We start from the raw sequence: 13,730 nt of genomic DNA, 5'->3' as shown, positions 1-13,730 counted from the left end.
CAAGCTCTGCATGCCCCACCCCTCCCCTTCTCGTCCTATGCACTTGATAACCTGCACTATAATCCCTTACATATGAATGGTCTTATCATGTAACAAATCCTAATCCTTGATTCGCATCTTACAGGCCCCCGCGAGGAAAACATGGATAACCAAGGGCAGCTAGCTTGCAAGGACACTCTCTGCAGCCGACGGGAACATGCAGTACATGCCCCTCCGCCGGTGCACTACGTGCCCACTCTTAAAAGATACACCAAGAAACGCGGCCCTAAGCGATACCGCCTCGGACGAAGGCCAAAGAATCCGCAGGCCAGGGGAGCGGACGCTCAAGGAGGCGCACACAATGTGGCAACACGAGTGGCACAAACCCCCAACGTACGCTCGGGTACTAGATCCTCAAGGGCAGAAAAGGCGGCCCAAGACAAGGAAGAATTTAATGAACTGTTTAAAGACATTTTGGAAACGATCGCGACCCGGGATTACACCATTCATGTCTCGGCCGACATGTTCCCTGCGCAACCCCACGGGAGCCCCGCACCAGCAGAGCCCCAATCGCCCGACTACCCAGACTCGCCCTGCCTCGTACAAATAGAGTAGCCCCATGTTGTATAAAGTCTTATTAAAAGCTACCTGGCCAGGACTCTTTGTCTTCAAATGGTTAAGTGTTGACATGTTTCCCAATTGTACGAACTTTTCATATCTGCGTTTAATGTATTTCACGTCTTTAGCAAAAGAAAAAGCTAATCAAGCGCAGGTGATAAATATCTAAGTCAACACCATAGAATTCAGATAAGTGATGTCTCCTTGCGTTGCATTGGTTTATTATAGTTGCGGCATATACCATGCATGTACTCTCATGAAGTGACAAGTGGATGCAGTATGATATAGGTCTTTGTGCGAAAGTGTTCAATGCCCAATCACCGCAAGACCATCGACCCCACAAAGAGCCGCATCAAAGCCACGTTGCCAAAAGCAAAAATCACCCTTGCCGACTACCCATATCGCATGGCCCAAAGCATATTCATGGGCTACGCTCTCTTTCTGGGTCAAGCTCTATAGTTGGCTCATGGCAGTCGTTACCTCAATTGTACCAACATCGCGTGTGTCGCAAGGAGGTTTGCAATATCTCAAGTGTATCTCCCCATCTCAACAACAGTTCCTCTAGCATCAAGGCTGGTGACACAATCATATCTGTAATATCAATTCTTCATAGCCTTTGAATCCCAACATTTCTCAATCCAAATGAAAGGCTAACAGCCTCAATGTATGGCATTGATTGTATTCATTTTTCCCACCAAAAAAGAAGAAGAAGAAGAAAGAAAGAAAGAAAAGAAAAGAAAAGGAGAAAAAGAAAAAGAAAGAAAGAAAGAAAAAAAGCACACACGATCACAGCATCACACCTAGGGGTCCTCAAATTAGGTACGTCCAGTGACCTTGGTCGGCTGGCTCCGTCCCTAATCCCCTAGCCCTTTGTACATCCCCCACAATTGTTCAGGGCACATTAAGGGCAGGACATACCTAGGGAGTTCGCCTCGCCTATGGTTAGTAGACCTGTCACCCTGAACCACTTGCACAATTCTTTTGCACTCCGTCTCAATGCCATTACAATCAACAGTGGTAAGCAAGGCATGAAAGACAATGGAAAAGTACACCATACTTTTCAAGCACTACAAGTAGCCACTAGCTACCAAAAGCTAAGACATCAAGGAGCTCAATTACGCTACATTGCCTTGACACGACCATAATGATGTCTCAAGCAATCTTCCAGTGTACTCTCCGTCTTCATCGACAAATTTTTCCATAAACTTAGCCCCTTGCTTCACTGACCCATTGCTATACAAGGAACCAGGCGGACAGTCTTCTAACTAAGTAATATCTAAGTATACACAAGCACTCACATAATACCTGCACCGAAGTATATACACAGTTTGGGTCCTCAAGTGCAGGGCAATACTCTCAGCTTGCTTAGAGATCGACCTATCTCCCAAACTAATATCACTATGTCTTGTGCACAATAGAGAAGACTAGCACTACCCTTAGGGAGAGACCACATGAGAGGTTTTCAATTGCAGGTGTTGAAGACTTCAACGAAAGTGTCGTTCGCTCTTCATCAACACCCAACTCTGAATGCTTATCCCTTACCATCCGACAAGCCCGCAAAGAATCGTCATGTGCAGAATCCCCAACAAACCAACACTTGTGCTGGCCATCAATGCAATCCCCAACACAGAATAGCCCTACCACCAACTCCAACAACCTTCCACCAGCCACCTTGGCCACCAACAGGCCCCTAGGATCTTCTGCTACACCACCACCAACACTCCTCTACGGAAACCATAGGCGTCCTTGTCACCCACGTCTTTGGTGCATGCTAAACTGCTACCTACGACGGTGAGTGCCATGGGACTAGCACTCGTCTAGAAGGGGGGTAATGTTAACCCCAACACGAAGAAAGCAAAAGGAAATAAAAAGATGCAGGGCAAAGGCAGAAAAAAGGTAGCCCGACTGAAGAAAGAATAGGAGAAAAGGCCAAAAGTGCAAGGGTAACCTTAAAAGTCCAAGGCAAATGCAAAAGGGGAAAGACACATTTTAAAATAAAAAGGTGCACTCTGAAATCTTGTAAAAGGGCGTCCGGCTCTCACCCGTGCAATTTGTAAATGTAGACGGGCGGTGGAAAGGAATCTAGGAAGATAGAAGAACAATGGGAAAAAGTTGTGGGTTGGCCATGGAATGTTGATACCCCAATCTCTCTTGAAGGAACAAGTCAATCTTCTCATTTCAAGCACGGGGAGCTTGCTTAAGGCCGTAGAGGGCCTTCCTCAGCGTGTACAGCTTACCATTAGAAGAACCAAAGCTTGGAGGCTACTCAACATAGATCTTCTCCTTCAACTCCCCATTCAAGAAGGCAAACTTTATGTTGAGCTAATAGACCGGCCATCTCCTATGGCTAGCCAAGGCAAGAATTGCATGAATAGTAGCCATCAGAGTTATAGGGCAAAAGTATCATGGAAATCAATGCCTGGGCGATGTCCAAACCTTAAGTAACAAGGCGGGGCTTGTGCTTATCCGACATGTGGTCACTGCGGTACTTGGTCTTGAAGACCCAATTGAAGACCCATTTGACTCCAATTATCTTTTTATGAAAAGGCTTAGGCACAAGGTACCAAGTGCCATTCCTCCCACTCTTACTCCATCGCTCTCCGCCAATGATCATGCTGTAAAGCCTCCTTCACGGAGGTAGGCTCTCTATCCTGCATGGCATGAGTCATCAATCAGTAATTAGTGTACACAAGCTCGGTGTGGTGTGTCTGGTTCCTCTGAGAACGTCGTGGGGCATCCAGTGGCTGCCACTCCTTAGGGATCCCCTCAATCCTTGTGTCATGAAGAGTGTCATGTGCCCAACGGGGAGGAGGCCAGATCTCTCCTTGTTGCTATCCATATATTGAAGTCTCTGGAAGGTCCACCAACTACTGGGGCTCAATTGGTGTGTCCGGTGGCCAAGAACTAAGCTCCTTATCCGAAGAAGAATCCTTAGGAGGTATAGGCTCTCGAGGGATAGTCATTGGCGCCCAACTATCATTGGGATCTCCAAGAACGGGGTGTTTCTCACTCCCCTCAGAGGTTGGAACTTCTATGAACCGAACATCATGGCTCGTATAGGCATCCTGCTTAATGGAATCATACAATTGGTAACCATGAGAATGCGAGCTATGGCCTACAAACACCACCCGTCTTTTGGAAGCCGCTTCAAATTTGTCACGTTGTGTTTTCGGGATCACCCAAAAACCCTGAAATAAGAAACATCTAGCTTAGATCCAAAATATACCTGATATGGTGTCAAACCAACAATGACGAAAGTAGGAGGTCGATTAAGAATGTGGACAGCAGTAGCCACAGCCTCAGCCCATAGACATTGAGGTGTTTTTCTATGCCCCATCACAGTACAGGCCATCTCGATCACACTGCGATTCTTCCGCTCCAAGATGCCATTCTCCTGAGGGGTGTTTGTATTAGCAAACTCTTGGTGAATACCACAATTTGCACAAAAACGAGCAAGCTAATTAGAAACAAATTCTCCGTTCTTATTTGATCGTAAGGTCTTTAGTTTTCAGCTTGATCGGTTCTCCTCAAAGAGCAACCAATTCGTGAAGTTGGAGAAAGTCTCCAACTTCAGCTTCAAAAAATAAGCCCATGTCATCTTGTTGTAATCATCCTCAATTAGCATGAAATACAAGCTCCCTTTAAGGAACTCTGTCCTCATTGGTCCACAAAGATCGATAGAAACAAGCTTCAAGGGTGCTGAAGATTGCCTTAAAGCCTTGCTGGGAATAGCATCATGAGTTGCTTCCCATGGAGGTAGGATACACACGACTACTGGCTCACCACAATATCTGACAAACCTCAAACAAGCTATTCCTTAGACGCCTTCCATAGGTAATCATAGTTGAGGTGGCCAAATCAAGCATGCTAAAGCTCGGGATTGTGTCTAAGGGGTAAGAAGAAGAGAAGTCAAAGCAGAAGACCACAACTTATAGACTCCATTCTCCTCATAACCTAAAGCAAGGACCTTCTGTGATTTAGATCAAGAATCCGAAAGGAATCCAGATCAAACTCGACCAAGAAGCCGAGGGCACAAAGCTTGTGCATTGAAAGGAATCCACATCAAACTCGACCAAGAGGCCGAGGTCACAAAGCTTGTGCATTGAAAGCAGATGGTATCGCAAGGCGGGCACATAAAGCACCTCTGATGTATGGGCACCACTTTGCCCATTTGGAATAAGATGCATGCGACCCTGTCCTTGAATAGGGATAGAAAAACTATCACCAATGAGATTCTGTCCATACAAAGGTGGCAAATGAGCAACACTTGTTGGAGGAGCCATGTGCTAGGAGGCACCATTGTCAACAATCCACTTGCGAGTGTATGGGGCCATCAATGCAACATGAGAGGCCTTCAGGGTTGATGCCTCAACCACTTCCAAGTGGAGGAAAGCACCTGATGAGAGAGCAGCCACCACTCGAAAATCCTTTGAAGATTTCTTCTTTTCCTTTTCCTTTTCCTTCTTCTTCTTGTCAGGGCAGTCCTTCCTGTAACGTGTCTTGCCACAGATTTGACAAGTGGACTCCTTTTCCTTGTTCTTCATTGATTTGTTCTCCTTCTTTTTCTTTTGGTCCTTCCCCTTCTTCTGAGAGAATTGACCTATCAATGTCTTCAATTTAGAAGCATTGGTTCTTTTCAAGTGCTCCTCTTGGTCCAAGACCATAGGAACCAACTCCTCCCAATGAAGAGTCTCTGACTGCCTTGAGGCAATTAAGGTGGAATAAAAACCATTGAAACGAGGCAATAACTGGGAAAGAAGAGTTATCGCCATGTCTTCAAAAGTGATCACCTTCCCCGCATTGTGCACTTGCATCTGAAGCTGCCTTAGCTTGTTGATATGCTCCCGCATAGAAGATGACTTGTTGACACTCATGGTCCTCATTTGCACTTCCAAAGAAACTCAATTCGTGATGGTTATGCGATTATAAATCTGATCAAGTTGCAGCCATATCTTCTAGGCCACTGTCAAATGCTCTATATGGGAGATCATAGCTGTAGTGCATGAGAAAAATAATAAAGAGTGGATGTGAGCATTTAGTTTGTCCCAATGTGCCTAAGCCTTTGCCATCTCCAACTTATCACTTGTAGAGAGTTTGGACTTGTTTCTCTCAGAACGATGGTGGATAGCCTTCGTAACAAGCTCCACCAAATCATAGGACTCCAAAATGGCAAGCATCATAACATGCCAGATGTGGTAGTTCTTGCCATCAAGCTTTTGATTTGATGGAAAAGCTGGTAACATGGGCACCTTCTGGTCCATGATCGCTTGAAACTTTGTCTCGGCCTTAGAAGACATCTTCACCTAAAATGTGTGCAGAAAACACAAATAGAAGTCCCCTCAGACTCTTGTAATACAGCTTGATAGGGCTCTTTTTCGCTCATCTTGCTCCTTTACCCACTGGAGGCGATGAAAAGGTAAAATCTACACTTGAAGGCCCAAAACGCAGCCTTCTTTCTTTTCAAACAACAAAAATTAGCAGCAGCTCCAGCAACTCTACTCCTTTCTCGTATGCCCATGCTTGTCTCAGCCTTGTTCTGATGTATAGCCCTCCTGCTCGCCCTTGAACATTGAAAACGCAGCCTTGTGTCGCCTTGAAATCTCCTCTTCAGGTAGGTCCACCCAATCCTTGAAGCTCTGATACCATATCAGAGTGAAGTGGTGCAGAAGCGTATGACCAAGATAGAGAGTGAACAGAGAGAGAAGAGAGAGTGAAACACAGAAAATCTACAATGAAGAATGTTGTATAAGGAAGTAGATATGTACATGGGCACAGTGCATGTCTGCGTACGTCTCTACCTCGAAGATCTCACAATTTGTGAATCTCGAAGCAATCTCCTCGATCAACAATTTGGATACTTCTGCTCGACTCCTTCCTCTTCTTCCACTACCCAGTCCGCTTCACTGAGAGACAAGTATTGTTGCTCACCTCTTGCTCATTCTGAGCCCCACCCTTCTCTACCCTCGACTACTCAGGTTTGAGATGCTACCTCTGGGAGCTCTTGTGCACCCCAGATACCTTCTTCGGCACAATCGGCGGCACTTCCTTTGTAATCAAACATTTTGGAGTCCGTGATCCATGAATTTTTGGATTCCCTATCTACTTTAAAGGGGGATGCTAATTCTTTGTCCTCAAAGGGGGCATCTACTTCTTTAACTTTAGCGGGGGCCCCTCCGCCTCCCATCTAAGGGAGAGAGCCTACTCCACATGAAGTTCTTCACCCATCCTCTACTTTCTTGGGGTGGCTGTCTTCGACCAGCCATATTTTCTACTGATACCCAGGATCTTCAGGTACCACTTAGATTGGGACCTCAGAGTTTCAGCCACGACTTGGTGACGAGGCCTTCATATTCCTTCCAGCACGGATGCATGGACCTAGTGGCTTCTCTGTCGAGGTTGAGTTTGGGGTTCTCTAGTTCACTCTGTCTACTGTTCTTTACTGCAGGTTCCCTTTCCGATGGAAATCTTGGATCTTAGGGATCCTCTACATCTTCTTCCTTCTCTTCTCTTCTTGCCTTGGTCACTTGGTTAGCATGAAGCCACTTCCCGAGATCGAGTAGTACAGGCATATCCTTATGGTTCTTGGCACCACACGAAGTTCGACATTCCTTCCATGCATTGTATGTTTTCATCATCTTTGTACTAGGGCGCTTGGGCAAGTGAACAATTTTCCCACAAGGGACACTGTCCAAGTGGCACCTACCGCATGAGCATTCTTCAGCATGTAGCATTCCATCTCCATTTCACTCTTCTTTTCTTTCCCTTTTTGGCCCTAAGAGGGGGTGTTGAGAAACCCTTCACCCTTTACCCGCTCAGTCCATCACCTCTTCTCTCTAGCCTAACCACTGCCCTCACACCCCTTTAGAATGACATTGCGGTTCGTGGTTCGTGGCTGTCTTTATCATCTTCCTTGTGCTACGACATCCTTGTTCCCTTGTATCACATTCACTCTATGATTCAAAACTTCATCATTCCATTCATCAGATTTTCTTCTCTCTTCTCTTCTCTTCTCCATGTTTGTTGAGTTCACTCCATGTTCCTCCCCGCAAACCCTACTGTCTCGTTGGTACATCATCGTTTGACAGATCATAGGGGGTAGAATGGTATCTATGAGTTTGTAAGAACTCGTCCATCCTTTCGAACCAAGACCTCAGAGCTTGCTTGAGCCCATAAAGAGCTTTCCGCAAATGAAACCCGAGTGGCTGCTCCACATAGATTTCCTCCTCCAAATAACCATTCAAAAAAGCACTCTTGATATCCATTTGGTATAACGGTCAACCGTGGTTAGTGGCAAACACAACTAGCAAACGGAAAGATGTTATCTAAGCAGTGGATGCAAAGGTCTCCTCATAATCAATACCTTGCTTCTAGGAAAAACCTTGCACTACAAGGCGAGCCTGTTATTTGTCTAGAGCCCCATTAGCTTTAGCTTGGTCCTAAAAATCCACTTCATCTCGATGACTTTTTTGTGACTAGGATGATCCACCGAGGTTTAAGTCTCATTTTGGTCAATACTATCCAGCTCCTTCTCCATGGCCTCACACCATAAATGGTCCTGGAGAGCCTTTTGTCAATTGTCCGGCTCGAAATGTGCAATGTAATCAGCCGTAAAGAGAAGCATATGAAGCTTGGGAGGCAAGCCGAGAGATCTTCGAGGGCTCTTTGGAGAGCTATCCGGTGGAAGGATCTTTAAACCCTGCATAGTTTGCTGGTACCATTGAGGTAATGGGTCTCACAGAGGGGCCCTGGGAGCGGAAGAAATTGCAGGAAGGTTAGGGGTGGGCAGTAGACTTGGCTCAGAAGGCACAATATCTGATGATGTGAGCTGAGGTAAGGATGATGCATAAGACTACACTATGTCCCTCTCATCAAAGACGACATCCCTCCTAACGATCACATTGTTTGCCTGAGAATAGACTTTTGCTTCAGAAGAATAACCCACAAAGATTAGCAGATCAGCTCAGGGAGTGAGCTTTTTTGTCATGTCATTAGATATGTGTGTGTATGTTCGATTCCCGAAGACTCTGAAGTGGGAAACAAGAGGCCTCTCGCCAAAGAATGCTGCTTAGGGAGTTCACTAAGGGACGGTTGTAGTTAGGCATCGATTGAGGATGTACATTGCAGTGCTAATAGCCTCAACCCATAGACTATCGAGAAGCTCTGCTACGAACATCATAGTGTGCCATGTTTAAAACTGTTTGATTCCTATGCTCTACGACTCCATTTTGGGAAGGGAAGTTGGTAGAGGTAAGTTGGTGAGAAATGCCATGCTCCTGTAGAGACTCAAAAAACTCGTGAAAGATAAACTTGCCACCGCTATCACTCCTCATGGTATCTACATGATGTCTAGTTGGTTATGAACCAATAGCACCTAAGCATTGAAATAGGTGAAAATTTGAAGCTCATGGTCAAGATTAATGCGATGGGTCCTATACGAGCCACATAGCGGTTAGTCAAGTATGCCCAATGCTCTGACGCTAAGTTGAAATGTTGAAGTCGAGAATGAAACTTAGGTAATAAGCCCTGGATTAGCTCAACTATAGCAGAGATATTACAAGCCTTCCATGAGCGGACGACTACATATGAAACAAGTGCGGGATTGGTTTGGGGTTCTAACCCCTACACAAGATTCCTTAGGTTCTAGGAGTCTAAGACATGTCTTATCAAATTAGATCAAGTGGTGTAATTAGACCCGTTGAAACGAGTCTTGTTGTTGAATGAATTTTTAGTAGACGAGGAGCTAGAACCATGAGGTATTGGTGGAGGTGGATACGTGTGATGTAGTGGTGGATAAGATGGTGGAGGATAAGGAGGGGGAATAAGAAGTAGGGTAGGCAGAAATAGGCTATTGATGTCCAATGAGTGCTGATTGCTGTGGAGGTATTGGAATAAAAGTGTTTCCATAAGGTACAGACTATCTAAGAGTCGGTTGGGGCACAACAAAATGACCAAGTGATCCACTAGGTAAAACCATAGAGACATATTGTGGTACCAAAGGATCCACACTCAAAGAATGCCCTAGAGGGGAAAAACTTGAAAGTGTGTGTGTGGGAGGATGATCTCCCATCACAGGTACACCACTGGAATAGGAGAAATAAGTCCTAAAGGCTGTGCCTAATGGAGGACCCCTTGGTGTGGTGTGTGGTGTGTGGTGAATACATAGGTACACTTAGTGGAGTGCAACTAAAGATGAGGGAGAGATGGGTGAAAGCCCAGATGGATTTGTGATGGGTGAAGATGTGGGAAACATCGTTGGTTCCTTTTGTCCATTAAATGCAACAAATGAGATGTACCTACTCCAGTATGACCATGAGAAACAAAATTATTTGAGGGAAAAGGAAGAGACCGGATATTTACAAGTTCTTGCTTCTTTTTTTCACCTTGTCTGGAGTTTTGAAAGAAATATCTATCTTCTTCATTACTTCCAAACCAAAAGATGTTATGTATTACCCCTTTCTTCAAGAGGATCTCCCGAACCATGAGGAATAGAATAATCAGATAGCATGGAATCAGAAATGAGATTGTGCATATCTCGCACTGGAGAAAAGAAGTAAGATGGAAGTGGTATGTAACTTGTGCCGGTTTCCACTTGAGGATGGCCAGATGTATGCCATGATAGCCACTCGTCTAGATATTGCCTTTGCAGTTGGTGTTGTGGCACGCTATATGGCTACACCTGGCAGGAAACATTGGGATGCCGTGAAGGGTATCATGAGGTACCTGAAGGGCACAATAGATATGTGTATTTGCTATGGCAGCCAAGATATAGGGATACATCCATCACATCATGATTGGAAATGACCCACTATACTTGCACAGACTCACCCATGAGACGTTCAAAGTCTACCCACATGCAATCACATCATGATTGGAAATGACCCACTATACTTGCACAGACTCACCCATGAGACGTTCAAAGTCTACACACATGCACAAGGACAGAAACCTGTGAACTCATAAAGAGAAAGGGTTGGGCTCTAGAGTTGAGCTGATCCCTAAGGGCTGTTTGGTCCATTGTAGAATCAATGTGGGGATCTATCATTATATGTGGGATTGGGGTAGTAATAAATGGCTAAAGGTCAAAGGTATTAAGAATACATTGCACTTTGCTAGACCAAAGGGAGTAACTTGTGCCATCAAGGTGATCTTCTTTGGGCAATGGAGGAAGCATGGGCAATTGCAATAGGGGTGCTAGAACCACCATATGGGGACGTGCAATAGGGGCCATGTTAGAGACATCTAGAGAAGCAGGGGGAAACAAGGCTGCTCCGATCTTTTGTTGGAGTTTTGATCTCTCGAGCATCTTGACTTTGATCTTTAATCTTCAGGTTGCTCTTTGTGATGCTTAAAGAAGAATGAATTGACGCATTGAATTGATAGTCCATAACTCCTCAAAGAAACCTACAAACACACAAGAATCAATTGGGTTTTGGCGTCAGGCTGGCCAAACAGAGGAGAAATCAGCTACATCTTGCAAAAGGAACTTGTAGATTCCCTCCACAGTTTGTAGAAGGCTCAAACAATGCAGAAAAGCTATGTTTTTTGTGACAAATGTGCACCAAAAAGCAAGTAGTATGGTGTCCTCTTCATAGAACCTCAGAGTCCTCTGTTTTGGCTCTAATACCATGTGAGAATGTGGAATAGGAGATCACATGGAAAGGGAAGGGAAGAGAAAGATTGCAATGAAAGAAGAGAATGGAAGTGTTAAATCTGCACTATAATGCATGCGTTAGAAAGGCTGCCTCCTCCGTCAAACACATGAAATGACAAACGGACAGAATATGAGAGCTCCTAATGTCCTCATTTTACTCAGACTAAGGCTCACAGGTAGGGGATGATTGGGCAAGGCACATGACTGCCAACACTACCAACATGAATACAACACTTGAACTCACAATAGAAATAATCTCAAGCATAGCCATTTACATGTCCTTCTGCATAAAAAGTAGTAGTGAAAATTGGGTTCAAAACTCAGAATACCTCCTCCAAACACACAATCTGAGTCCTGACATCCCTGGTAGAGTTAGATGAACGTATACTATATACATTTATAGTTAGATGAATATATAACATATACATTTAGACATCCCAATATGCTGAGATTTGGGGGTCGTGGGTTGGGCCATTGTCTTGCATGTCTTTCTCATATTGACTTTTCCTCATCGCAAGATGCCATAGAGTGGTTGAAAACTCACAGATAGTGAACTGATTATTTTTGATAGGCAGATGCAGATAGCCCTCTTGACACCCTATAATGCCTTGAATCAAGAATGTAGACTAGGATAGTGCTCACCAACTGAGACTTGTTGACAGTCTGATCACCTTGTTGCCTGCCTCTCTGCTAAAGAAGATACATGATTTAGACACCCAGTCCTGAATTGGACACAAAAACTGTAGGTCCTATGGATAGTTTGGGTCCTTGTTTGTAGCATGTAATATAAGACCGTTTCTAACATTTGTTCAATGTTTGTGAAGTTCTGCAGCCTGGCTTAGTGGTGGTGAAAACTGTATGAAGGCTTAGCTTTTATTCGATATCTCTTCTGCTGGTTTGTGTAATCTCACGAATTTGCTGCCACAAATAGGCTAACTTCCATCAGGAGCTCTATTGTTGTCCGCAGGTTCTGGAGCATTTTAGGTAGGTAGTCATCTTCACTCGTGTCAACCATCAAACAATCAATTTAAGCATCCAAAAAGGCTCATTTTTTCTGTTTGAACATCGCAATGCTTATGCTAAAACTATGCGACAACTGAACTTGTCTATGAATCATTTGATGATTGAAGCTGCACGTAGCAGCACTGTCAACTCTTTTCTTTTTCTGGAACGTAGATGTATTTCTATATTTCTTTTTGATTTAGTTATAACTTCTGATTATAATTTTTATATATTTTGTTGTCATCTGAATCTCTATTGTTTTTAGATGCCACAATTCTAGTCAGAACGAGGATATTCATTCGTTTTCAAGCAACATCTATGCTATAATTTTTATACACGATCTTTCCCTACATATTAATCGGGATTTGTTCTTATTCAGTATGAACATATGATGCTGGAAGATTTGCTTATGAAGGGTCATCCAGAGGCCCAGAGAAAAATAGGTTCTGGAATTGCAGCTTTCCAGGTGCGGATAAATCCAGAGTATGGTTGCCCCTCCTTCTATGTCATTCGGAAGGATGGCACTGCTGAGGATTTCAGCTACAGAAAGTGTGTGGATAATTTATTACCTCTACCAAGTCATTTGAAGCCTCAACAAGATAAGCTGAAAGTCAATCGTAGGGACCAAGGTGGTGGGAAAGGCGGCCATCGTAGTAAGGGTAGAGGAGGTGGTTTTGGTCGAGGTGGTGGTGGTGGCAGAGCTAAACGGTGGCATCATAATCGGAAAGTTTAAGCTACTGCTTGATGTTGGCTGTTGCAAGGAAGGAACTATGATTTCCTCGTATCAAGGATTTGTATGTTCCAGCTTTCTTGCAGAGGCACACAAGAAGCTTTTGAAAGTGTGATCATCACCCATTTTGAGGTATTAAGCACTTTGCTGCCTTACTCTGAAATAGTGCATTAATATCAAATAACCATGGCAACTAGAGGTGGGTGCCAAACGTTTTGAGGATGAGCCCTTCATTCAAGCTTAAGCTTTCAGTCTCCTCTATATACGGCAGGGCTTCAGTTTGATTAATATGGGCAGGTGGTCATAGTTGTATATATTTTCTGATTTTAAATATGGTGTTTGCTGAGCTACTGGGTTTCATCTACTTGGGCATCCTATTGGTCCGGTCATCATGTTCTCCATGTAATTTCTGTGGAGGTGAAGTGTGGGGTGCGCATGCAGGCCATGTGGACTACTATAGAATTCATTCAATTTTACTTTGTTTTCAGTGACCTTAGTAATATTTTACTTTGTTTTCAGTGATCTTAGTAGTAGTAATCATGTGCAGATTGATGCCCCTTATTGCCCATGGATTCCAATCGCAGCCCTGATGTATGTCTCTAAAATGGTAGCATAGATGGCTAGGGTGTATAAAACAACTACAATGCATTCTATTTTACATTCTTTTCATTGACCTTAAGTAATTCACATTATATATAGGTGAATTCCCCTAATGCCCATAGAGCCTGTTTGCAATTTGCAATGTCACTA

The 13,730-nt window shown here is 44.2% G+C and overlaps 1 protein-coding gene across 1 annotated transcript in view; it reads left to right on the top strand.

The window, feature by feature from the left end:
• The window catches only part of LOC148021061 (uncharacterized), a 52,832-nt gene extending 39,346 nt beyond the window's left edge, over nucleotides 1–13,486 (top strand). Inside the window, exon 2 of the mRNA XM_087698912.1 lies at nucleotides 12,630–13,486. Within this exon, the coding sequence (XP_087555038.1) occupies nucleotides 12,630–12,983 (354 nt within the window). The 3' untranslated portion in view covers nucleotides 12,984–13,486. The remainder of the gene's footprint in view (nucleotides 1–12,629) is intronic.
• The last annotated feature ends 244 nt before the right edge of the window (nucleotides 13,487–13,730 follow it).

The sequence above is a fragment of the Lygodium microphyllum genome, chromosome 18, assembly GCF_053477565.2.
Source record: "Lygodium microphyllum isolate KBCC chromosome 18, Lygodium_microphyllum_v1.1.10, whole genome shotgun sequence".
NCBI classification, from domain to species: Eukaryota; Viridiplantae; Streptophyta; class Polypodiopsida; order Schizaeales; family Lygodiaceae; genus Lygodium; species Lygodium microphyllum.
This window is presented reverse-complemented; position numbering and strand designations above follow the sequence as displayed.